The sequence below is a fragment of the Heterodontus francisci genome, chromosome 17, assembly GCF_036365525.1.
Source record: "Heterodontus francisci isolate sHetFra1 chromosome 17, sHetFra1.hap1, whole genome shotgun sequence".
NCBI classification, from domain to species: Eukaryota; Metazoa; Chordata; class Chondrichthyes; order Heterodontiformes; family Heterodontidae; genus Heterodontus; species Heterodontus francisci.
In genome coordinates this window covers 72,493,227-72,520,870 of record NC_090387.1, presented here as the reverse complement: position 1 = coordinate 72,520,870, position 27,644 = coordinate 72,493,227, and the positions used below count along the sequence as shown (strand labels likewise).

General features: G+C 44.1%; 1 protein-coding gene across 3 annotated transcripts in view; it reads right to left on the bottom strand.

Moving 5' to 3' along the window:
* Positions 1 to 27,644, bottom strand: part of prmt7 (protein arginine methyltransferase 7) — a 59,155-nt gene that overhangs the window by 17,034 nt on the left and 14,477 nt on the right. For all 3 annotated transcript variants that reach the window (XM_068049658.1, XM_068049659.1, XM_068049660.1), the window contains exons 4-15: positions 25,518 to 25,626; positions 21,446 to 21,558; positions 20,963 to 21,210; positions 18,898 to 19,078; positions 17,773 to 17,900; positions 17,240 to 17,375; positions 14,522 to 14,605; positions 13,350 to 13,397; positions 11,425 to 11,514; positions 6,385 to 6,546; positions 2,864 to 2,938; positions 253 to 413 (exon numbers count right to left, since the gene is read on the bottom strand). In XM_068049658.1, the coding sequence (XP_067905759.1) occupies positions 253 to 413; positions 2,864 to 2,938; positions 6,385 to 6,546; positions 11,425 to 11,514; positions 13,350 to 13,397; positions 14,522 to 14,605; positions 17,240 to 17,375; positions 17,773 to 17,900; positions 18,898 to 19,078; positions 20,963 to 21,210; positions 21,446 to 21,558; positions 25,518 to 25,626 (1,535 nt within the window). The remainder of the gene's footprint in view (positions 1 to 252; positions 414 to 2,863; positions 2,939 to 6,384; positions 6,547 to 11,424; positions 11,515 to 13,349; positions 13,398 to 14,521; positions 14,606 to 17,239; positions 17,376 to 17,772; positions 17,901 to 18,897; positions 19,079 to 20,962; positions 21,211 to 21,445; positions 21,559 to 25,517; positions 25,627 to 27,644) is intronic.

Below are 27,644 nucleotides of genomic sequence, written 5' to 3'. Positions count from 1 at the left end.
ACTAAGCAACTGGTGTTGTAAGTATATACTATTGCTTGATGAGTTAATAAAGGTGTTCCACATAAAGTGGAAATTGTATCCAAAGTCTGTTTTGTGCAATTGATACTCAGTACAGAGTCAGGACCTTAGAGGGAAGTGAGACCCCCTTTTTAAGAGTCTTACTGCCTGTCACTCAAATCCGTCAAGTATTTTCCCTGCCAAGTATCTATTCAGCTCTTTCCTGTTTAACATTTTAGCTGCCCTTCCCTGTACCTCAAAAGCTGCATCGATCCTGTGCCGTAAACTGGCTGCTCTGGTACCGCCTGGCGAAAATCAAAGCTGAGGACCTGGCATGGGTCACTGAGTGCCCTGCAGGGATACTCCCAAAGTGGGTGCGGTTCAGCCTCCTGACACTCCCGGAAATTCAAGGAATTCTGGAAAAAGATAGCACAAGAGAAATGTCAGTCATAATGACACAGGAGGCTGCCATTCAGCCCATCAAGTCCATAACAGCTCTCTGTGGAGCAATCCAGTCAGTCCCATTTCCCCGCTCGATCAATGTCGTCCTGCATGTTTATTTCCCTCGAGTGCCCATGAAATTTCCTTTTGAAATCATTCATCACCTCCAATTCCACCACCCCCAAAGGCAGCAAGTTCCCAGTCATTACCATTCACTGCGTAAAATAGTTATTCACATTCCCCCCCACCCCACCCCCGCATCTGTTGCCCAAAACCTTAAATCTGTGCCCCCTAGTCCTTGTACCATCAGCTAAAGGGAACTGTTTTACCTTGTCTACTTTATCTAAACCTGTCATAATCTTGTACACCTCTATCAAATCTCCCCTCAACCTCCTTGCTCCAAGGAGAACAACCCCAGTTTTTCCAACCTAACTTTGTAACTAAAATCCTCCATCCCTGGAACCATTCTGGTAAATCTCCTCTGCACTCTCTCAAGGGCCCTCACATCCTTCCTAAAGTGTGATGACCAGAACTCAATGCAATATTCTAGTTGGGGCCTACCAGAGCTTTATAAAGGTTCAGCATAACTTCCCTGCTTTTGTACTCAATACCTCTATTTGTGAAGCTCAAGATCCCATATGCTAAGTTAAGTACTGTTTCAATATGTCCTGCCACCTCCGAGGATTTGTACACATGGACCCAAGGTCCCTCTGTTCCTGCACACTCTTTAGTCTATGTTGCCTCTCTCCATCCCTTCTGCCAAAATGCATTACTTTGCACTTCTCTGTATTAAATTCCATCTGCCACTTGTCTTCCCATTCTGCTAGCTTATCTATGCCCTGTTGCTGTTGATTTGCATCATCCTCACTGTTTGCCATTACTCCAAGTTTGGCAATGTTGGCAAATTTTGAAATTTTACTCTGTATTCCAATATCCAAGTCATTCATATATATTTTAAAAAAGTGGTCCTCGCACTGACCCTTGGGGAATACCACTGACTACGATCCTCCATTCTGAAAAAACATTTACCACAACTCACCGTTTTCTGTCCTTAAGCCAGTTTTTTTTATCCAAACTGATAAATGGTAAAAGAGTAGGAGGGAGATGGAAAGGGAGAGGGAGAATGAATGAATGAATTGTAAACAGCTAGTAACATTACAACATTCAAAAACAGAGATAATGCTATGACTGAACCTGCCCAACACCCCATGGAGTCAAATACACACACGATAGGAGTCAGCCATGGCTCAGTGGTAGCACATTCGCCTTCGAGTCAGAAGGTTGTGGGTTCAAGTCCCACACCAGAGACTTCAGTGCACTACTGAGGGAATGCTGCCCTGTTAAGACATACAACCCAGACCTCTCAAAGGTGGACATGAAAATTCCCATGGCAGTACTTGAAGAACAAGGAGTGCTCCCTGGCATCCTGGCCTCAACCAACATTACAGAAACAGATTACCTGGCTATTATCACATTGTTGTTTGAGAGATTTTGTCGTGTGCAAAATGGTTGCCATGTTTCCTACATTACAACAGTGACTACCACTTTATAGTCACCAGTACTTCATTTTCTGTAAAGTGCTTTGTGACATCCTGAGGTCATAAAGGATGCTATATAAATGAAAGTCTTTCAAGATTTTCTTTAACATGGAACGCATGAAGTGAATTTTTTCAAATGTCAGGAAATTGATTCCTTAATAGCCTGTAATAGTGAGTACATTTCTACTGACAGACACAGCTTTGTGAAGCTAAACGCTTCCAGATTATTTCACTACTCACTACCTCTGTTCCACAACTCAGTAGCACTCACTGAACAAAAATACTGACCAGAAGAATGTGAAAGTTAGTTCACACTTTTTAAATCAAGTATCTCCTTGTGATTAAAGAGTTTATTACTTTTGGATGAGATGGGCTCAGAACTTTCTGATTAAAGAGCCAAAGACAAGGCAAAGTCCAGGCATAGCAATGGTAGCCTCAGATTCTGAAGATGTAGTTATTCACGAAGCTGGATATTTGCCCAAAAGACACCTAAGATTGCACGAGGGCAGGTCTTCTGACACTTGGGGCCTAGAAAATACTTCCCAGACAGCCAGGCATCTTGTGTTGCATGAAGGATTATTGCTTCCATATTATCTCCTCAGTCTCCCCAAGGTGCTCCTGGGCAACCACCTGTATCTCCCCCGGAACAAAGCACTGGCCTTCCCGTTGCACTTCCCCACTTAATGCAGAGCCAAGGGCTGGAAAGCTCATCATATACCGAATCCCGTACCCCTAGGGCACTGGAGCATCGACATGGCATTTCACTTTGCCATCCACAGAGCTGAAAGTTCTAACCATGCAGAGAAAGAAACCGGTGACAGGCTGTAAGCACAACCCACTGCGCACATGGAAGAAGCTCTGTACATCAGAACAGTCCTAGCTCTCACCTGGATCATCTCATCCATGAGACTGACGTTAAAGCCCTCACATACCCCACAGGGAGCACGGATGCGCCAGAGGTCCTGCAGAGACAGACAGCAAGTGGGACCAGTTTAATTAGATTATACTAATAAAATGCTTCTCCAAAACAAGGTAACAACATATACAGTGGAAGTAAATATAAAGTAAATTCACATTTCCCTCCAGCCGAATTCTGAAGTATCTCTGCTTCATTCCAATGCAAATTATAAATTTTTTTCAGAAAATAATATTGTGGGATAGAGTATATGAGAAATTTGAGACATACTGTGGTAAGTGCAGCAAGCTTGGGGGGAGCAGGTTACTTTGGACCTATGTTTCCCAAAGCTCTCCAGCACTAGGGTTATCCTCATATCATGTCTGGGTCTGTTGTAAACTAATTGATAGAGTTTGATTGCTATGATTGGTCAACAACTCCATTATCATATCATGCGACAACCTGGATGGTAGAAGTAGAATCAGATGGACTATAGTCTTTTACCATCTAGTACTCCTATGTTGCTGGGATGCAGTTCTAGAGCAATGCATCCTCTAAGCCACACGGTCACGCCAGTTCCTGTGCAGGCTGCACACAAGTTAGCCCTATAAGTTGCCGTGTAAAAAAATTTAAAGGAGCCACACACTTACACAAATTACCCATGCACTCCAAAAAATTAGAGGAAACATTGTTCCAAAGATGTCCCCAGTTGCTGCCAGTACCTCGTCCAAGAACCAAGATAATGAGTATCAGCCGGCTCTTCAATTATGGGGTGCTAGACAACAGAACCCGATCTGGTTCTCGATCATGTGCATGTTTGCAGGATGGTGAGAATTCCAGTTAATTGGCAGCTCTGTGGGACTGACAGATTGCTCCATCCTCCCTTTGCACGAAAATAAGGAGGAGGATAAGAATGTTCCACAAGTTATAGGCATTGGTGAAGGTAGGCATGTGCTAACTATACCATAGCTTGGTTTTACTCTGCAGGGTATATAAATGAGGGTATTCAGCTATCTCCCGCTGTTGGGTCCAGGTCTCCCCTCACTTTCCAACGAGTTGGCGCCAATTCTTCCATCTTGCTCTCCCAATGGTCAGTCCTGGGTCTCCCCTGATCACTCTCCCACTGACAGATGCTCTCACTTACCTCCAGGGATCCTTTCTTAAAATTAATATACTATTCTATCAAAAAAAAAACTTTGTAGGAAACAAACCCACCGCCAGGGACTGGATCATAGAGTCATGATGGGACAGGAGGCTGCCATTCGGCCATTGAGTCCATGCCAGCTCTTTGTACAGCAATCCAGTAAGTCCCATTCCCCTGCTCTATTCCCATGACCCTGCATGTTTATTTCCCTCAAGTGCCCATCCAAATTCCTTTCAAAACCAATCAACTCCACTTCCACCACCCTCATGGGCAGTGAGCTCCAGGTCACTACCACTCGCTGCGTACAAAAGTTCTTCCTTAAATCTCCCCTGCATCTCTTGCCCAAAACCTTCAATTTGCGTCCCCTAGTTATTATACCATCAGCTAATGGGAACTATTTATCTTTATCTATCTTACCTAAACCAGTCATAATCTTGTTCAAGTCTATCAAGTAGCCCCTCAATCTCCTTTGCTCAAAGAAGAACAACCTCAGCTTCTCCAACCTAACCTTACAACTAAAATCCCCATCCCCAGAACCATTCTGGTAAATCTCCTCTGCACCCTCTCAAGGTGGGTGACCAGAACTGGATGCAATACTCGAGTTGCGGTCCAACCAGAGCTTTATAAAGGTTCAGCATAACTTAACTGCTTTTGTGATCAATACCTCTATTTATGAAGCCCAAGATCCCATATGCTTTGCTAATTACTCTCTTAATATGTCCTGCCACCTTCAAAGATCTATGCTCATGAATCTCCAGGTCCCTCTATCCCTGAACACTCTTTAGAACTGTGCCATTAAGTCTATATTACCTCTCCCTATCCCTTCTATCTCACACTTCTCTGTATTAAATTCCATCTTGCACTTACCTTCCCATTCTGCTAGCCTATCTATGTCCGGATGCAGTTGATTGGTATCATCCTCACTGTCTGCCACACCTCCAAGTTTGGTATCCCTCTAGGAACAGCTGGTATGTGCTTGTGTGTAGAAACTTCTAAATCCTGGCTACATTCGTATTTATAGACCCCCACTCCAAGACCACATGCAGGTACATGCCCCACTTGTGGTCTGTGGTCACAGGGATGGGAGGGCGGTGGTAGCAGGGTATTGGACTATTTTGTGTAGTGACCACAATACAAGGTCAGAAATTGCTTTAAAATTCACATGAGACAGCCCATGGTTCTAATTTCTGAAATTCCCTGAATCAAGCAACAACCCAATTGCAATCCCCACTGGCCATGATCCCCAGGGCACTCCAGTCACAAAAAACAAATTTAAACAGCTAACTAAATGTTGGCCATGTATCTCAAAATCACTAGAATACAAAGGGAGGAAATTATACTATATTTGTATAGAGCTTTGGTTAGACTGAAACTGGAGTACAGTGTTAAGTTCTGGGCACTGCACCCGAGGAAGGATACACTGCCATTGGAGGGGGTGTAGTGCGGATCCACCAGAATGATACCGGGACTAAAACGGTTATATTGAGGACAAGTTGCATAGACTAGACTTGCATCCCCTTGAATATAGAAGACAAAGAGGTGATTTAACTTTAGTGTTTAAGATGGTTAAATGATTTGATAGCGCAGATAAAGAAAAACTATTTCCTATGGTAACAGAGTCTAGAACAAGGGAGCATAACCTTAAACTTAGAGCTAGACCATTCAGGGTGATGTCAGGAAGCACTTCTTCAGAGAGTAGTGGAAATCTGGAACTCCCTCCCCCAAAATGTTGTTGAAGGTGGGAGTCACAGAGTCGTACAGCACAGAAACAGGCCCTTCGGCCCACCGTGTCCATGCCAACCATAATGCCTATCTATACTAATCCCACCTGCCTGCATTAATTCCATATCCCTCTATGCCTTGCTCATTCAAGTATCTGTCCAAATGTCTCTTAAATGTTGCTACTGTTCCTGCCTCCACCACCTCCTCTGGCAGCTCATTCCAGATACCCACTATTCTTTGTGAAAAATGTACCCCTTTGATCCCCTTTAAATTTCCTCCCTCTCACCTTAAATCTATGCCCTCTAGTTTTAGTCACCCTTACCATGGAAAACAGACTCTGGCTATCTACCCTATCTATGCCTCTCATAATTTTACATACCTCTATCATGTCCCCTCTCAGCCTCCTTCGCTCCAGGGAAAACAGACCCAGCCTATCCAAGTCAATTAAAAATGCCAAAACCAAGGTTAATAGTTTTTTGTTAGGGAATACAAAACCAAGGCAGGTAGATGGAGTTAAGATACAAATCAACCATAACCTAACTGAACGACAGAAGGTACTGAATGGCCTACTCCTGTTCCTACATTTCCCCAAATTCCAAAGTCAGTCTGCACTCTTCTCACCGTGATGTTGGACATTCTCTACTCACCTTGAACTCGACAGCCATTGCTAAAAGCGTGGCTGACTGTGGCAGCACGGTGAACTCATTGCTCAGGTGCTTTGCCAGGTAGGTCCTCGTGTACCAGAAGTAAAGGTTGTGCCAAGGTAGGAGGCTGGTGGTGAAGAATGGCTCTCCGATCAGAACTGACACCTGAAAAAAAGGAGGGCACAGCCAAGAAGAAGCAGAGAGAGACGCAAAAAGGAAGGTTAATGCAAGGGATCTCACTGAAACAAAACGCAGCAGTTATTCACACTTGCTTCACCTTCAGACTAAATACAATGAACTTTTAAGTTCTGCCATAAGGGCTGCACGGCTGCACATTCCACCTTGAATGCTCCTTCACCTGTCTCCCTCCACACTCCCAAGTGATCATCAGTGCTACAACTGGATTCAGCATTTCTTCGGATAGAAATCCAACTGGGGCTCCAGCTCCCAAACACTATCCAGTAATCCCAACAACTTGCATTTCAACAGCTCTTTTAATGTATTAAAATATCCCAATGTACTTATGTATTTCACTGGAGCAAATTGACACCAAGCCACATATAAAGCGACATTAAGCAGTTGACCAAAAGCTTGGTAAAAGAGGTGGGTTTTTAAAGGAGCATCTTGAAAGAAAAAGGTAGAGAGAGGTTTAGTGAGGGAATTTCAAAGCTTAGGACCAAAGGTCGCCAATGGTAGGGTGAAGGAAGAGGCCAGAATTGGAATAAGAGCTCTCAGAGGGCTGTAGGTGTTTACGGAGATAGGGAGGGGTCAAGTGCACGTGTCTGGATATCAGCAAGGATGAGATTGAGTTTGGCAGGGATGTCCCTTTCTCCGAGAAATTAGTCTGCTCATGCTCAATGTCTGGGCTCACCTGTGATGCCCTGGAACAGTAACCCAGCAAGAAAATAACGTTCAGTTGAGGAGGGACTGGAGATCAAGGCCCCAAAAATTTGTGATCTTGCTCTGCTGCAGTAACAATGGTGAAGTGGGCCATCTCGTACACCATGCAGTTACACACCACCCCCAGGTAGAAGTCTCAGCATTGGGCTTTTTACATAAGGTGTACAGGCATCAACACCTATGGCAGCACAGCTGAGGTGCCCACTGAATGGTGGCATAACCAGAAAGAGCAGGAGTTAGCCAGCTGCTGTGGAGGGGGCGATGGGCTGAAGGCATTATGGGCAGTGCAAAGGAATGAGGACAAATGGGCCACTTTTCTGGACAGCCAGCTTCCTTACAGCGGCCCATCATTTTGTAACCAGTTGCTGTAAGGAAATTGGGCATTCCCTCTTGGTGGGCTGCACTTCCACTGGGTTAAGCACATGAAACATCTGCTTGTACATTGCAGGGAACCACAGGCCAGAATGTAAGGAATTCTGGCAGGTAAATCCAGTCCATCAGACCATTTTATTTTCAAAAACGGAGTGAATATTGACATCGCTGTGTTAGCCAAGAAGTTAAGAAGCAGGACAGAACTAGTGGTTTTCATTTACTCAAACTACAGAAAAGTCTATTTCCTCAGTAAAGAGAGTCTATTACTACAGCAAACCGTCTTGGCAGCAAACTCATGATTTGCACCAGATTCTCTAAACTCATGACTGAAACTAGAGCAAACCAAGCTTCCCAAGTACAGCAGGATTATTTCTCCGACATAAGGTAGCAAGTGCTCAATATCCCTGGATTATCCTAGAATGCAGAGATAACCCCCAGCTTCTTTTCTCTACTGCAAACCATCTTCTTAAACCCCTCTCCCGTTTCCTCCACCCTCACCTCCAACCAGTAAGTGTGAGCAGCTCATGGACTCTTGTCACTAAGATTGAGACCATCCTGCGCCACATCCCCCCCCCACCCCACCCCCCCCCCCCCCCCCCCCACCACTTCCACTAGCCCACCTGGGCCAAACTTCCTTTAAAGCTCCTCCCTGCCCTGAACGCACATCTTTCCCTAGTTTCTTTCCTATCTCCCCTCATGCCCTCTCCAAGGTCATCTTGTCCATGAGGCCCACCACCTGCTCCCTCGACCCTATCCCCACTAAAGTGCTGACCACCCAACTTCTGGAAAATAAAAGCTCATGGTGTAGGGGGTAATATATTGTCATGGATAGAAGATTGGCTAGCTAACAGGAAACAGAGAGTAGGCATAAATGGGTCATTTTCTGGTTGGCAAGATGTAACAAGTGGTGTGCTGGGGCCTCAACATTTTACAATTTATATAAATGACTTAGATGAAAGGTCCGAAGGTATGGTTGCTAAGTTTGCTGATGACACAAAGATAGGTAGGAAAGTAAGTTGTGAAGAGGACGTAAAGAGGCTACAACGGGATATAGATAGGTTAAGTGAGTGGGCAAAGATGTGGCAAATGGAGAATAATGTGGGAAAATGTGAAATTGTCCATTTTGGCAGGAAGATGCATAATATCTAAATGGTGAGCGATTGCAGAGCTCTGAGATGCAGAGGGATCTGGGCGTCCTAGTGCATGAATTGCAAAAGGTTAGTATGCAGGTACAGCAAATAATTAGGAAAACTAACAAAATGTTATTGTTTATTGCAAAGGGAATTGAATACAAAAGTAGGAAGGTTATGCTTCAGCTACACAGGGCATTGGTGAGACCACATCTGGAGTACAGTGTACAGTATTGGTTTCCTTATTTAAGGAAGGATGTAAATGCGTTGGAAGCAGTTCAGAGAAGGTTTACTAGGAATAGGCGGGTTGTCTTATGAGGAAAGGTTGGACAGGCTAGGCTTGTATTCGCTGGAGTTTAGAAGAGTTAGAGGCGACTTGATTGAAACATACAAGATCCTGAGGGGTCTTGACAGGGTGGATGTGGAAAGCACGTTTCCTCTTGTGGGAGAATCTATAACTAGGGGTCACTATTTAAGAATAATGCGTCGCCCATTTAAGACAGAGAGGAGGAGAAATTTTTTCTCTCCGAGGGTCGTGAGTCTTTGAAACACTCTTCCTCAAAAGGCGGTGGAAGCAGAGTCTTTGAATATTTTTACAACAGAGATGGTTAGATTCTTGATAAGCAAAGGGGTGAAAGGTTATCGGGGGTAGGCGGGAATATGGAGTTGAGATTACAATCAGATCAGCCATGATCTTGTTGAATGGTAGAGCAGGCTCGAAGGGCCAAGTGGCCTACTGCTGTTCCTAGTTTGTATGTCCCCCTCCTAATCCCCTGATATTGTTAACAGTTCTCTTTCTCCTTTAAACCTGCCATCATCACCCCTCTTCTTAAAAATCAAACCTTGACCCCAATGTTCTTTCAAACTACTGCCCCATCTCCAACCTCCCTTTCTTCTCTAAGTTCTTAAATGTGTTGCTGTCTCCCAGATCCATGCCCAACTTTCCAGGAACTCCATGTTTGAATCCCTCCAAACAGGTTCCCTCTGCCACATTACCAAAAAGGCCATCAAAGTCATAAATGACATCCTATGTGACCATGACAAAGGTAAACTTTCCCGCCTCAGCCTTCTCTACTTGTCTGCAGCCTTTGACATGGTTGATCACACCATCCTCCTCCAAAGCCTCGCCACTGTTGTCCAGCTGGGGAGTGGGACTGCACTCACCTGGTTCCATTCTTATCGGGGCCAGAGTATCATTTGCAATGGCTTTTCTTCCTGGCCCTACACAGTTACCTCTGGTGTGCCCCAAGGATCTATCCTTGGCCCCCTCCTATTTCTCATCAAGATGCTGCTCCTTGGGCGATATCATTCGAAAGCAGTGTTAGTTTTCACGTGTACCTTGACGATACCCAGCTGTACCTCACTACCTCTTCTCAACTTGTCCCATTCTTAAATTATCAGACTGCTTATCTAACATCCAGTATTGGATGAGCAGAAATTTCTTCCAATTAAATATTGGGAAGACTGAAGCCATTGTTGTCAATCCCCACTGCAAATTCCGTTCCCTGTCTACCAACTCCATCCCTTCTCTCTGGCAACAGTCTGATATTAAACCAGTCTGTTTGCAGCCTTGGTGTCATATTTGACCCAGAGATGAGCTTCTGACCTCATATTCATGTCATCACTAACACTACCTACTTCCATCTCCATAACATCACCTGACTCCAACCCGGCTTCAGCGCGCCTGCTGCTGAAACCCTCATTCATGCCTTCATTACCTTTAGACTTGACTATTCCAACTCGCTCCTGGCTGGTCTCCTACATTCCACCTTCCATCAAGTTGAGGTTATCCAAAACTCTGCTGGCCATATCCTAATTTACGCCAAGTCCCATTCATCTATCACTCCTGTGCTCACTGAGCTACACTGGTCAAGCAATGTCTTGACTTTAAAATTCTCATCCTGGTTTTCAAATCCCTCCATGGCCTCACCCTTCCCTATCTCTGTAATCTCCAACAGCCCCATAACCCTCTGAGATATATGAACTCAACTAATCCTGGCCTCTTGTGCATCCTCAATTTTAATTGCTCCACCACCATTGGCAGCCGTGTCTACAGCTGCCTCGGCCCTATGTTCTGGAATTCTCTCCCTACACCTCTTCACCTCGCTTTCCTCTTTTAAGAGGCTCCTTAGAACCTACCTCTTTAACCAAACTATGATCATCTGATTACTATCTCCCTATATGGTTCAGTGTCATATTTTGTTTTATAATTGTCCTGTCAAGTGCCTTTGGATGTATGAGGTTAAAGGTGCTATATAAAGATAAGTTGTTGGAGGGTAGTTACTTCATACAAATTATGTGCATAAAATCAATTACTTACAGTAATGTGATTAATGGAGGAATTAGCCACACCATCTGCTGGGATTGTAGCGTTAATACATTCAGTTTCTTAAAAAGAAAAATCACCTAGAAAGGGAATGAGGACAAAAAACACCAACCTCCTCTGCCTGAGAAACCCCAGTGATGGCAAAACAGGGACCCACCTTCAAGCAGCCCAATAGAGCTCCAGCTGCCTCAAAGACTGTGTGGTTTTGGAACCCAGACATTTTAATTGAATAGAGAACAGATGGTATAACAACATGATACAAACTCACAGACGAACCACATTTACCCCACTTTTCACTCAGGCACCAAGTCTCACCTGGCTGTTATCCAGGTCCGCAGATGTTAGCTGCTCTGGACGTTTCTCAGAAACAATCACCTTTCCGGTCAGTTTGTTAGCTGCTAAAATCTGAGAGATGTGAATAAAAGGTTTAGTGGTCAGTGATCCTGATCGTATCACTGTTAGCATGAAAGCACTTTCATTTACATAACATCTTATTGCATCCTCAGAACATCTCAAAACACTTCACAACTGATGGATTATTTTTGAAATGCAGTCATTATTGTTATGTAGGCTCATTAACACACAGCAAGGCCTCACATGCAGCAAAGGAATGAATGGCCAGTTCAAGGCCAAACTCCAATCTCTGCCTACATGTAGTTCAAAGCTGGCAATCTTAGGCAGTGTCCTGTCTCTTCGATGACATAGAAGGAATTCTCTCTTCTGGCTTTGTCTGCACAGTATATCTCTTATTAAAACTCCTAATCATAAGCCTAGTTTCTGTCATGTGACTGGAATTTCTCTCTCACTGTTATCATAAATAGTGGCTGATGGTGAGGCCATTGTTAGACAATGGGGTCTGGGTGTCACTAATCTTCATTCCACCTTGATAAAGTGGAGTTGTTCACACCCATTCTTTTGGGTTTGAATTTGGAGTCACCATGTCTGCAATGCCATTGTTAACCCAATTCACTGAAGAGAAGTAGCTATTAACACAGAATGGGTAGTTTACATTTTAATGCCTTCTCCAAGGCTTGGCCAGACATGAAGATTGGCTCAAGGTTCTTGCAGTTTCCATGTGTATTAGCAGCACAGGATAAGACCACCTGACCACAACTCCATTTTGTTTTGTAGGAAGTGTCCATTTTGGGTTTGTTTCATAAGTTCATTATATAGTTCATAATTTCTCCTTGCATAAGCTTGACAACTGCTTCATTATTTGAGGAGTTATGAATGGAACTGAATACTGTAATCATCAGCAAACATCCTAACTTCTGATCTTATATTGGAGGGAAGGTCATTGATTAAACAGCTGAAGATGGTTGTGCCTAGGACACTATCTTTTATTTATTTATTTTTTATTTAGAGATACAGCACTGAAACAGGCCCTTCGGCCCACTGAGTCTGTGCCGACCATCTACCACCCATTTATACTAATCCTACATTAATCCCATATTCCTACCACATCCCCACCTTCCCTCAATTCCCCTACCAGGTAGGTAAATTGGCCAATATAAATTGCCCCTAGTGTAGGTAGGTGATAGGGAAATATAGGGACAGGTGGGGATGTGGTAGGAATATAGTAGGGATTAGTGTAGGATTAGTATAAATGGGTGGTTGATGGTCGGCACAGACTCGGTGGGCCGAAGGGCCTGTTTCAGTGCTGTCTCTCTAAACTAAACCTACTATACTAGGGGCAATTTACAATGGCCTATTTACCCATCAACCTGCAAGTCTTTGGCTGTGGGAGGAAACCGGAGCACCCGGCGAAAACCCACGCGGTCGCAGGGAGAACTTGCAAACTCCGCACAGGCAGTACCCAGAATTGAACACAGGTCGCTGGAGCTGTGAGGCTGCGGTGCTAACCACTGCGCCGCCCTTGCGGAGTTCTTAAGGAACTCCTGCTGCAATGTCCTGGGGCATAGATGATTGGCCTCCAACAACCACAACCATCTTCCTTTGTGCTAGAAATGGCTCTCACCTCACTGCTGGAATTCAGCTCTTTTGCTCATGTTTGGACTCGGATCAGTAATTGTCTGGATTGGATTTGTCTTTTTTTTGTGGACAGGTGTCCACTAGTATACTGCACCATACCCTGCGACAGGGAGCAGGCTGTACTATTCCTCTGGGTAAGATCCCACCAGCACACTGAACCATCCCATCAGATAAAGATCATCCACCATACAGCACTATACCAGCATAGTAGGCTCTGATAAGTATCAGTTCATTGAGTGCAAACTCACCTCCTCCATTACTCGCCTAGACATGGCAGAAATTTCCAGACTATAAACCTATAAAAACACAAAGTAAGTGAGTATGGGAACAAATAAGCAAGTCAGTCCAGTTATACCTGCAATGTCTACAGGATATCTGATTAGGAGTCTGGTAAATTTCATAGTCACAATCCTCCATCATCCAGTTTAGGAGGAGGATTCCAAATCCCGGGAAACATCAAACCATCTAATTAACAGGCATATCGAGGCAGAAGGTAATTTGGAAACTTGACAGGGAAAGGAAGAGGACAAGTTATCTGCACTCCAGCACATTGCAAGTGATTGGGATTATAATGGATTAAGTTCTACAACTGATTGGTAATTTGGCAAATTGGATCCAAAATTGGCTTAGTGGAAGGAGGCAGAGGGTGATGGTCAAGGATTGTTTTTGTGAATGGAGGCCTGTGACCAGTGGGGTACCGCAGGGATCGGTGCTGGGACCCTTACTGCTTGTAGTGTACATTAAATGATTTAGACGTGAATATAGGAGATATGACAAGTAAGTTCGCAGACGACACGAAAATTGGTGGGGTCATAAATAGTGAGGCGGAAAGCCTTAGATTACAGGACGATATAGTTGGGCTGGTAAGATGGGCGGAGTGGTGGCAGATGGAATTTAATCCTGAAAAGTGTGAGGAGATGTACTTTGGGAGGACTAACAAGGCAAGGGAATATACAATGGATGGTAGGACCCTAGGGAGTACAGAGGGTCAGAGGGACCTTGGGGTACTTGTCCATAGATCACTGAAGGCAGCAGCACAGATAGAAAAGGTGGTTAGGAAGGCATACGGGACGCTTGTCTTTATTAGCCGAGGCATAGATAGAAGAACAGGGAGGTTATGTTAGAGCTGTATAAAACGTTGGTTAGGCCACAGCTGGAGTACTGTGTACAGTTCTGGTCATCACACTACAAGAAGGATGTGATTGCACTGGACAGGGTGCAGAGGAGATTCACCAGGATGTTGCCTGGGCTGGAGCATTTCAGTTTTGAAGACAGACTAGATAGTTGGTTCAGAAGAGGAGGAAAGAAGAAACATTTGGCAGAGAGCGGAAGGAAAAAGAAATTACTGCAGCTGCCAAATTGGGCATTAAATCGTACCCACAAGCCCAACTCCCAGCCTTCCCTCCAGCAATGTCCATACCTGTGCAGCGCCCAGAAAGTGAGCAAAGAGAGAGAGCAGGCTTCCATCACTGATGGTCACACACACGCTATCTGATCTCACAACCTGTAAGAAGATACAACAGACAACAATAATCTGTAAGCATCGCAGTCACTCAGTGATAACAGAACCTTTGGCAGGTCAGTTCACAGCTAACATTAATTCTCAAGTTCAAACTCCTACCCCTAAAACAACTGTCTAATTCTTTATCCTACACATAATTGTTCAATTAAAACTGATGTATGAAGTTGGCAGTTTATGTTACTGATGAAACCTGTGCCCCTCCTTTGGGGAAGACGGTGGTGTAGTGGTAATGTCACTGAACTAGTAATCCAGAGACCCATGCTAATGCCCTGGGGCATGGGCTCAAATCTCACTATGGCAGCTGGTGGAATTTTAATTCAATTAATTAATAAAAATCTGGAATTGAAAGCTAGTACATATGAATTAGGAGAAGTAGGACATTCGGCCCCTCGAGCCTGCTCTGCCATTCAATAAGATCATTTGTGTCTCGAATTCCACACTCCATCTACCCCAGTAACCTTTGATTCCCTTGCCTAACAAGAATCTATCTACCTCCGCCTTACAAATATTCAATGACCCTGCCTCCACCACCTTGTGAGGCAGAGAGTTCCAAAGTCGCACAATTCAGAGAAAATTTCTCCTCCTCTCTGTCCAAAAAGGGCGACCCCTAATTTTAAAACAGTGCCCACTAGTTCTGGAGTCACCCACAAGAGGAAACATCCTTTCCACATCCACCTTGTCAAGACCGTATATACATCAATCAAGTCTCCCCTCACTCTTCTAAACTCCAGTGAAAACAAGCCCAGTCTGTCCAACCTTTCCTCATAAGACAACCTGCTGATTCCAGGTATCAATCTAGTAAACCCCCTCTGTACTGCCTCCAACGCATTTACATCCTTCCTTAAATAAGGAGACCAAAACTGCACACAGTCTCAGTAACGGTGCCATGAAACTATCAATTGTCATAAAAACCCATCAGGTTCACTAATGTCCTTGAGGGAAGGAAATCTGCTGTCCTTACATGGTTTGGCCTGCATGTGACTCCAGACCCACAGCAATGTGGTTGACTCTTAACTGCCCTCTGAAATGGCCTAGCAAGCCATTCAGTTCATGGGAAATTTGGAATGGGCAACAAATGTAGCCTTCCCAGCGATGCCCACATCCTATGAAAGACTTAAAAAGACAAAATGAAATATCAAAAACTCTTTAGATGCATTCCTTTATATCATGGATTTCACTGCATGGGCAGCAAAAACACAAACCCGGACAACAGATGAAAAGGAATAACATACTCAACAGTACAAGCAGTGTGCATATTAATCATAGGTAGCTATCGACAGGAATACACAAGCTCACCCTGCATTTACTCCAGCTCCAAAGATTTCTTGCCCTTCAGTTCTCCCACTCCAACTCCTTGCCTACAGAACATCCCGCGCTTTGCCCAGTTACAGTTGTAACTCAAGATTACGGAGCAGAATTTGGGTCACATCACACTTCCTCCGGCACTATGACAATCCCAGCGATCATCAAGTTGCCAAGGAAACCAAGGACATGGATGCATGACCTAAACCAAGTTTAGCTCAGCAAGCTACATCACCACTGCTGAAGGTCATCAGGTTGGATGTACATTTTTGATCTTGATGCAAGCGTGCATTCTCCTCACAGAATGGGATATTTTTCTAATGGGAGATTAAAGGCACTATACAAGTGTAGAATGTTGTTGTATCAAGCAGTGTCCCTGCTACACTTGCAGCCAATGCAAAAAATGGCTGGATGGCTCAGCGGGCCCAGACCGAGCAAATTAAATTCCTACCACCCCCAACCCCACATAGAACATTGCTTCATGTTACTGACAGCCTATTAAATGTAAGATTTAGCTTCCACCCTATCTTACTGTTACATCAATCTTAGTAAGCACGTAAGTAATAAACATCTATACTGTACAGGCAGGCTACCCTGTTGGATGAAATCAGGAACGCTTTAAGATGGATCTGGAGTACCTTTAGTACAGCTTGTCTGCAAACCACTAGGATACACTGACTTCTATAATACACCTACTTTTGGTCACAGAATATGATGTAACCACAGCACCATGTGCTATGCTCTTTGTTGGAAAAATGGTAGAAATCCAGGCCATTTTTGCAGTACTAGCATTAGAATTCATCTCGTCTCAAGGTTTCTCTGTCCAGTACTTTTCCCATGAGGCCACTGCTGGAGCCTGTCTTTCCAGGGTATCAGTTTATTTGGCTTTAACCCTTTCACTATCAAAGTCTCAGTTACATATTCCAATACAATTAGCTTTCCCTCTGTTAATAATGTTGGTTATTATATTAAATGCATGTTATAAACTATTCCATTATTCATTCTTGTTTTAGGTTAAGTTATGGTTAACGACAGTCACATCTCCAATTTCTACCTCCTCATTTGCTGTCTTTGCTTCTCTTTTTCTAACATTATCTGTTTCAGATGGTTAACATTTCCTTGTGTCAAGGTCTCTCTCGTAGTGTTCCTTAGAAAACACATAGTTGTACTTTGTCCCATAGTAAGTTTGGCCATCTTCAAGGCATCTACCCATAATGCTTTCTGTTCATGTCAAGTTATCCTAACTTAGCCATTTTCGGTATACAGATTCTAGTGTTAAACTGCTTCTATTGTGAAATATTTCAAGGTACTCACTGTTTTCAGGGCCTTAATGTAGGTCTCATTCCTTTGCTGGTCATTTAGTTCTCCAAAGCGCTGCCTGTTGCACATGAGATGGGCCTGGCAGGAGCAGAGGGGGCGCTTGCTCAGCACATCAGCTTCACACTCATCACTGTACAGCACAAAGTTAAACAGCCAGATGAACAGATATATTACTTCTCATTTTTCCCTCTCCTGGTTTTTCCCAGCCATGGAACACTTCCAGATGAAGATATAGGAAATACACAAGGGAGAACAGACAGATGGAAAGTACATCCCAGACAGTACATTGTGTACACAGTACAGAGAGTAAGCCTGGACAATACATTGCTAATGCACAGTACAGTCAAGACTGGACAGTACATTGTGCACAGAGTACGGAGCATATGTACGGACAATAAGCAGTGTACAGCTCAGTCAGATCAACATACCAGACTCCTCTGTAACTGTATCAAGTAAGTGCGTTTAGAGAAAGAAGCCCAGTATTACCAAGGTCTTCTGTATCTTAGCAATTACTCCTCATTCCATACCTGCTGCATTCCAGTTTATACCACAGTGAGTAATCATCGTGCGTTGCTGAAATACGTAGACACTCCCCCTCCTGAACAGTTAACTCCTCGGGTAAGAAGTACACACACTGCATCCAGTGATCCCGCCACTATCAATACAAAAACAACAGTTTCAAACCAGCCTTGAACTCAAGTAGTCAAGTTAAAACAGAAAATATGCCCAAAGACTTAATTATTAAGCAAGGAGACAAATCAGCATTTCTAGCTGCATGTGGAAAAGTTAAATTATGCAGGAAAATGAAAGGTGACAAAGGGCTCTCAAACAGCAAGCTTAACTGAACTTTCGCTGGATACTACAAATTGAAAACGTTAGGATAATTGGGTCAATAACAAACATTATGGGTTCCCATCCAATATGCAACAAACATATTTTAAAACAGCCCATTCTCATGAGTCATTTGACCGTGGGTTAGAGTTTTGCCATTTAGTAAGACTGTAGCTAACACCTCCATTCTGTTAGTAAAAAAGATCATTTTAGCTGTTTCTTGTTTTTGCTCTCTCCTAACCCCTCTGTTCCAGAAACTCATGCAGAGATATAGTGCCAGTAATGGCAGCTGTCCTTCAGTATCTCAGCCAAGCACAGACACTATTCATGTAGAAGTCTCGATGGTGAGTTCTGGCAGGCTCCTTGCCCGAATGGGTTATTGTAGCAGACTCTGATAATGCTCTGAGTCAGAAGGCTGTGGATTCAAACCCCACTCCGGAGGCTTGAGTACACAATCTAGGCTGACATCTCAGTGCAGTATTGAGGGAGTGCTGCACTGGCACAGGAGTCACATTTCAGATAAGACTGTAAACCGAGGACTCGTCTGCCCTCTCAGGTGGATGCAAAACATCACATGGCATTAGTCAAAGAAAAGCCGAACGTATTCAAATGCCAGTCTGTACTTTTGAATCCACATTCTTTGCAATTTATCTAATTTCCTTCCCATTGACACTGCCCCACCCAGCACCCCCGAGATTTATAGCAGTCTCCTGAAGCCAAAGGAGGATCGTGCACACTCCCAGATGGCTTCCTTCTGTGCTGTAAATGACTCTCTGACTCTTTGTCAGCTACACACTTCATGCAACAGTAAACTGTCTTACCTGATTATTATCTGGAGTCGGATGGGCCCAGTATGGTGCCATGGTACATTTGATACTCCCTTCAGGGTCCATGTCCATGTCCCACCAGGACAGTACAACCTGAGCTTGCCCACTGGCAGCTGCTCGCACCTGCCTAGTGTGCCGGGCCGGCAAACTGCTCACTGCTTTACTGAAATCCACCCTGCAGAAAGAACAAGACAAGTGTAAAATCAAAACTCCATTTACTTTCTCAGGTGAGCCTAGACAATATAATGAAAGGTCCTACACACCTCACCAGCTCCCCACTCTCACAACCTCTCCCCATTCACACACTCTTGGGCCAAGCAGAGTTTTACTCAGTAGTTGTCAGTCTAATATAGGAGTACTTGATGCTAATACTGAATGTCTGAAATTGAAGGTGGTCCATTCCCCAACAGCAAGGGCTTCAGCATTCCCAAAAAGGCATTTTTACTGGACAACTGATGGGAATTTTGAACTCCTCAACCCCTACTTGACGGCCTACAACCTAGTGTACTAAAAGAGGTAGCTACAGAGATAGTGGATACACTGGTTATGATTTTCCAAAATTTCCTAGATTCTAGAACATTTCCAGCAGATGGGAAGTTAGCAAATGTAACCCTGCTATTCAAGAAAAGGAGGGAGAGAAAACAGGCAACTACAGGTCAGTTAGCCCAACATCGGTCTTCAGGAAAATGCTGGGATCTATTATTAAGGAAATCTTAATAATGCACTTAGAAAATCACAATGTGATCAGACAAAGCCAACACGGCTTTATGAAAGTGAAATGGTGTTTGACAAATTTATTAGAGTTTTTTGAGCATGTAACTAGTAGGATAAAGGGGAACCTTTATGTAGTATACTTGGATTTCCAAAAAACATTTGATAAGGTGCCACACAAAAGGTTAATACACAAGGTAAGGGCTCATGGAGTTGGGGGTAATATATTAGCATGGATGGACAATTAGTTAATGGACAGGAAGCAGAGAGTAGTGAAAAATGGGGCATTTTCAAGCTGCAATTAGTGGAGTGTCACAAGGCTCTGTGCTGGGGCCTCAGCTATTTACAACCTATTTTAATGACTTAGACGAAGAGACAGAGTAATGTATCTAAGTTTGCTGATGATACAAAGCTAGGTGGAAATGCAAACTGTGAGGAGGACTCAGAGGCTGCAAAAAGATATAGACAGGTTAACTGGGTGGGCAACAAGGTGGCAGATGGAGTATAATGTGCGGATGTGCGAGGTTATTCATGTTGGAATAACGTTGGGACAAGAATAGAAAAAGCAGATTTTTTTTTTTTAAAAAGGTGTGAAACTTTTAAATGGTGATGTTTAGAGAGACTTGAGTATACTCCTACAAAGAGCAAAGAAAATTAGTATGCAGGTACAGCAAGCAATTAAGAAGGCAAATGGCATGTTGGCCTTTATTGCAAGGGCTTTTAAGGAAGTCTTGCTACAATTGTATAGGGCTTTGGTGAGACCACACCTGGAGCGCAGTGCTCAGTTTTGGTCTCCATATCTAAGGAAGGATATACTTGCCTTGGAGGAAGTACAGCCAAGGTTCACTAGGTTGTTCCCCGGATGAGAGGGTTGTCCTATGAAGAAAGGCTGAGTAAACTGAAGTTTAGAAGGATGACGGGTGAGCTTATTGAAACTTTCAAGATCCTGAAGGGGTCTGACAGGGTAGACAGAGATTGTTTCCCCTGACTGGGGAATCTTGAACATAAGGGCACAGTCTCAGGATAAGGGATTGATCATTTAGGATAGAGACAAGGAGAAATTTCTTCACTCAGAGGGTTGTGAATCTTTGTAATTGCCTACCCCAGAGGGTTGTGGATGCTCCATTGTTGAGTATATGCAAGGCTGGGATCAACAGGTTTTTGATCTCTCAGGAAATCAAGGGGTATGGGGAGCAGGCAAAAAAGGGGAGTTGAGATAGAAGATCAGCCACGCTCGTATTGAATGATAGGGCAGGCTTAAGGGGCAGAAAGGTCTAATCCTGCCCCTATTTCTTATGTTTATGCACACATAAGTACTCATGTTCCCTCTACAGACACCATACTGTACCTGAAGATCTCCATGACCTCTGTGAGGGTTGTGAACTGGTTCCTGTTCACCTGGTTCAGCTGGATGTCATAGACACAGGGGGTCCCAGCACACACCTGCATGTCCCTTGGCGGCACAATGATCCTCTCACCCATGCCTCCCTCCAGTCGGATGTGAATCGGCAGAACTTTATTCCAGGCCCACATGCGCTCTGACTCCACCAGCTGTGCATAAACTGTGGCTCTGTGTGGAACTGCCTCACATTCTTCCTGTCAGCCCACGGTTGGGATGGAAAGAAGGAAATAGACTTTACAGGATAGCTTGCTTTGTTAGAACTGATTGTATAATTAGATACTTTCTGATGAAACAACGATAATTAAGAACAGATATTCACTGTGCTGTTGTAGATCAAATATCTTAATGTACTTCCCAGAAGTGGACAGAGAGCTCCAGGAATAGGAGTCACAATGTGTCAAGCTTCCATACACTCAAGCACTAACTCACCTGAACAAGGTACTTGTGAGCGTGCTCGTAACTCGGTAGTGCGCCCTCTCCTATAAGTTCGGTGTCAAACAGCTCTGTGACCAGGATATTAGCTCGACATGACATATCACCATCTAAAGAACAGAAATCACTGTGAGGAAGATGCACATAGCAGAGTCTGCTAAATATGGGTTCAATTAACACTGATATGTGCACATAACAATATGGATGAAATGACACTGGAAATAAGTACAAAAAATACAATCCATGTTGTTTAAGCACTTGTTACGACCAGGTGAGAAGGGGTCTAGGGGTTCCCTCTCAGCCTTTGCCTGGTTTAACCGTAACAGGGTTTAATTTTAAAAACACTGCGTTTTAGCTCCCCGAGTGAATCCTTGTTCACCACTTTCCAATTGTAAGGCAAAGAAATCAGACAGGTTTTCTTAGATATAAACAAGAAAGGTGGAAGTCTATTCATCTTAAACTCTAATCCGGTTAACTGTTCCAGTACAGCTACAACACTTGCATCTACCCTGCAATGTGGAAAATTGCCCAGGTATATCCTGTACACAAAAAGCAGGACAAGTCCAACCCGGCCAATTACCGCCCATCAGTCTACTCTCAATCATCAGAAAAGTGATGGAAGGTGTCATCAACAGTGCTATAAAGCGGCACCTGCTCAGTGACGCAGTTTGGGTTCCGCCAGGGCCACTCAGCTCCAGACCTCCAGGCCTTGGTTCAAACATGGGCAAAAGAGCTGAACTCAAGAGGTGAGGTGAGAGTGACTGCCCTTGAGATCAAGGCAGCATTTGACCGAGTATGGCATCAAGCAGCCCTAGCAAAAGTGAAGTCAATGGGAATCAGGGGAAAACGCTCCGCTGGTTGGAGTCATACCTAGAGCAAAGGAAGATGGTTGTGGTTGTTGGAGGTCAATCATCTCAGCTCCAGGACATCAACCATCTTCAGCTGCTTCATCAATGACCTTCCTTCCTAAGGTCAGAAGTGGGGATGTTCGCTGATGATTGCACAATGTTCAGCAGCATTCGCAACTCCTCAGATAATGAAGCAGTCAGTGTAGAAATGCAGCAAGACCTGGACAATATCCACGCTTGGGCAAATAAGTGGCAAGTAACATTCGCGCTACACAAGTACCAGTCAATGACCACCTCCAACAAGAGAGAATCTAACCATCTCCCCTTGACATACAATGGCATTACCATCACTGAATCCCCCACTACCAATATCCTAGGGGCAACCATTGACCAAAAACTGAACTGAAGTAGCCATATAAATACTAATGGCTACAAGAGCAGGTCAGAGGCTGGGAATCCTGCAGCGAGTAACTCATCTCTGACTCCCAAAAGCTTCTACAAGTCAGGAGTGTGATGGAATACTCTCCACTTGCCTGGATGGGTGCAACTCCAACAACACTCAAGAAGCTCAACACCATCCAGGACAAAGCAGCCCGCTTGATTGGCAACCCATGCACAAACATTCACTCCCTCCGCCACCGACGCACAGTGGCAGCAGTGTGTACTATCTACAAGATGCACTGCAGCAACACACCAAGGCTCCTTAGAAAGCACCTTCCAAACCCAAGACATCTACCAACTAGAAGGACAGGGGCAGCAAATGCATGGGAACATCACTACCTGCAAGTTCCCCTCCAAGCCACACACCATCCTGACTTGGAACTATATCGCCGTTCCTTCACTGTCACTGGGTCAAAATCCTGGAACTCCCTTCCTAACAGCACTGAGAGTGTACCTACCCCACATGGACTGCAGCGGTTCAAGAAGGCAGCTCACCACCACTTTCTCAATTAGGGATGGGCAATAAATGCTGGCCTGGCCAGCGACGCCCACATCCCACAAATGGATAAAAAAAGACGATGAATATACAACGCAACCACACTAGCAGGCATAAGTGGTAAACACACACGCAGATAGAGACAGAAAAAGTCGAAAAGAATAAAGGGAAAAATTTGAGGCAATATCAGGATTATAATTACAGTCCTTTGAGTTCAATGTGGAGTCTGTGGTTGCTGGTAAGCCCTGCAATTTGTTGGGGCCCAGTGCATGCTTCAACTTGTTTCAATGTCGGAGTCTTTTCTCTCGAGGTTTACGTGTCTTCTGTGGGTCCAGTGGCTTGGGAGAAAGCGAGAGAGATGCAGCCAGGAGAGAGGCTTCCTTGTTCCAGCTTCAGCTGCAAACTGCCATCTGTTTTTCTTTGTGGCACAATTCAACTCCAAGGTGGCCAGGTCAGTCATGTGACTAACTGGCTTAACCACTCCTGCATTTGTGGATTGCATCATCTTAGAAAGCGCTTCCTTACACCTTCAATGTCTGGTGATCAAAATCCATTTGGGTTAATTGGAACAGGGAGTAGAGCTTTGTTTCCACAAGCACCGTCTCTTAGCATGCAAATATCCACCAGTGAAAGATCTGGTAATCTCTTTAACAAGTCATTTCTTCCTCCAGCAACAGTTTAAAATCAATGTTCATATGACAAAATTAATATGCCTCATTCTTGGCAGGTGGGGGTCAGCATGACACACTTCATAGAGTCTTAACAGAAGTAGGGGTACTGAAAGAGTATGTTATCTTCCATTAGTATGCTCTATGATCAGCAAGGTTTCTTTGGGTGCATTCTCTAAATCTGATCAACTGCAGGAAAACAGGCAGGTTTGATTAGAGATACAGCACTGAAACAGGCCCTTCGGCCCACCGAGTCTGTGCCGAACATCAACCACCCATTTATACTAATCCTGCACTAATCCCATATTCCTACCAAACATCCCCACCTGTCCCTATATTTCCCTACTACCTACCTATACTAGTGACAATTTATAATGGCCAATTTACCTATCAACCTGCAAGTCTTTTGACTTGTGGGATGAAACCGGAGCACCCGGAGAAAACCCACGCAGACACAGGGAGAACTTGCAAACTCCACACAGGCAGTACCCGGATTCTTGTTAGTATCCTGCCCTATGATTATTATTTCAGCAGTTCCAGACCTTTCAGGAACCCCCTCTGTTCTTAGCAGAACAAAGTTATGAATTGATTGCTCCTCTCTGTCCAGAGGCCTTTCTAACACTAACACTGTCAATTTCTATCCACGGTGGGGATCTCAATATTTAGCACAAAGTAATTATTAGGTGGTCAATTTGTAAGGAATGGATTCAAACAGCTGGAGCCTCACAGATTTGGGGGTGGCACAGTGGTTAGCACCGCAGCCTCACAGCTCTAGCGACCCGGGTTCAGTCTGGGTACTGGCTGTGCAGAGTTTGCAAGTTCTCCCTGTGACCGCGTGGGTTTCCGCCGGGTGCTCCGGTTTCCTCCCACAGCCAAAGACTTACAGGTTGATAGGTAAATTGGCCATTGTAAATTGCCCCTAGTGTAGGTAGGTGGTAGGAGGAGAATTGGGGGAAGGTAGGGAATATGGAATTAATGTAGGATTAGTATAAATGGATGGTTGATGGTCGGCACAGACCCGGTGGGCCGAAGGGCCTGTTTCAGTGCTGTATCTCTCTCTGACTCTAGAGTTCAAAACAGAACTAGCTGTTTGGGAAACTGGGACACCATCATTTATATTAGAATCTCTACTTTAAAATTAAACAACTTGGATGGATTTTCAATCATTGCCTCTGAAGAAAATATGCAAATTAGACTGCCAAAAATGCTCTATTCCGTTTTTCTCCACATTACAAAATCCCAATATGTAGTACTGCTTTGTTGAAATGTTATGATTACTAGTCAGATGTAGCCATATTGAGCTCGGGGGATAGTCATGTTTAGGAAGTAGTCTTTCATGGGACACCTCCCAGCCACAATATTGTGACTGTATATGTCAGGTGACCTATTGGAGGGGTCTTAGAACTCAGGTTCCACCAAATTTAATACACTGTTAAAAGCGACGGGATCAATTAGCACAGTGCTCATTACACGTCATCACAACCAAATAGCAAAACACATCGCTAACCCAGCAATGCAAGCAACTGTTTCAATGGGTGGTAAAACTCAATAGTCACCCCACCTCAGTGTTTCCCATCAGCAGCCTCCAGCCACCCTATTCACTTCAGGTCCCTTACCTGGCCCCACTGTCACCTCGGTCGAGTGTTTGTTGATGATTTTAATTTTGTTGCTGAATCCGTTTTTATCCACAATCTTCCGAGCAACATCAGCCATTGGCTTAAAAACCTGGGGGAATGACAAAAGTGGAATCGCACATCATGCCATACAGTATCCTCCAAACCATTTTCTCTATGTTGTGCCTCTCCATGGATGCCCGCACCAAACATCAGACAATCAAGCACCAGTTTCATGGTCACCATTACTGAGACTAGCTTTCAATTCCAAAGTGTTACTAACTAATTGAATTAATTAATTAAATTTCCACCAGCTGCCATGGTGTAAAGGCCTGCTTCCCGAACCCGACGGGACTCAACGACATGTGTCGGGTTGCTCTTCTGGGTCCGGCTTTCGGGCTCGGATTGAGTCGGGCCAGGTCTGGGTCGGGCAAAGTCCCACAGTATTACCTTTTGCTCTGCTGGGAAGTTGAGTTTAGTAAATGTCAAAAGTTGAAAAGCCTGCCTGAGCTGGGATGGCAAGGAGGGAGACTCTGAGTCTGCACAGCGAGTGGCTCTTTTGTTGCTTATTTGCACAAACTGAAAAAGTGAAAAACGGATTCGGAATTTGAAGGCAGGTAAAGTGAACATTCCGGTAGTCGGGTCAGGCTCAGGTCGGGAAAAATGGAAGGACTTGGGCCAGGTCCGATGTAGTTCTGTCGGGTTTGGGTTGGGGTTTCTTTCCTGATTTGAGCAGGCCTTTACCATGGTGGGATCTGAACCAATGTCACCACAGCATCAGCCTGGATCTCTGGATTACTAGTCCATTGACAATACCATTACACCACCATCTCCCGACCTGGACAACATTCTGGCCTGGGCTGATAAGTAACAAGTGTTATGACCGCTGCGGCAGCAAAGCACTGTCAATTCAGTCCCGTCACTCCACAGGTGGCAGCATATTATTAAGCTTTCTCACCCAATCAGAAAACAGCCAAATTAAACACTCTAGTAACGCCAGAATGAAACAGACCAAACCGGGTTTCTTTAGACAACAACAGATTAACTATTTATTAAAACTAAATCTTAAACACTATTAAGATAAACCTATGTCTAAAGACATATAACTTTTTTATTTTAACCTAATTCCCGCATTCACACACATACACTCAAAAACTAACTGTTAACTGGTTTTAAACATGGAGTTTTAAAAAAATTAGCGGTCTCTTAAGAACAAAATAACTAAGTTTTTGTGGGTTACATTCCTAATGGATAAGATTCTAATGTGGAAATAGTCAAAGGTCACTCGAAGTCTTCTAATGTGGATTTGATGTAAACAGTCCTTCAGTAGATAGGCATTCAACTCTTCGGCTGCAGTAAGCATTAAACAGTTCTTTGAACAACGAGCACAGCAATACAAATGGTTTCTTGAAAAAAAAAGGCTTTTCTTCTTTACTCAGGAAATTAACTTGGCTTGTAGCTCGTTGTTGAATTTTGCTGAGCGGAAATAGACAGCTTTCTTCTCTTCAGTTTGCCTCACTAGAAACTGTCTCAGAACTAACTGGTTTCAGCCGTTTTCTGCCAGTTACACACACAGCCAAGTGGAAACATTACCTTGTGACCTCTCTCTCTCCTGTTGGCCAGGGTAACAAAAATGCAGCTGTGTCTCAAGAATTCCAGAACCTTCTCTCCCTTAAAGGTGCACTGTTTTTAAACAGAGTCTCAAAGGCACACATACTGTTTTTAATCTGAGGAGAAAAATAATTACAAGCCCGTGACAAGTAATATTTGTGTCACACAAGTGGTAAGAATTGACCATCTCCAACAAGACAGAATCTGTGATGAAAGCCTATATTGTTAGCGTGCCACAAAGCGATGTAATCATGCACAAATGGCTGCACACAGAGAGAATTCAAGTTCAATAGGTACAAGAGATTAGAAGAGATATGTTCTGGTTCTAACTAGAGGTCCTTTTACCTTACATTTGATGCCTTGTATCAGGATAGATGAAAATGGTTAAGTTGTGATTGCCCTTTAAGAACTTAGTATGCTAATGAGCCAAGTACCAGGACAGAGACATGTGACTCGGAGCCAGAGTCACTCTAACTAACACCAAGAGGCAGGTCCTGTAAATAGTTAGCTCTGCACTGT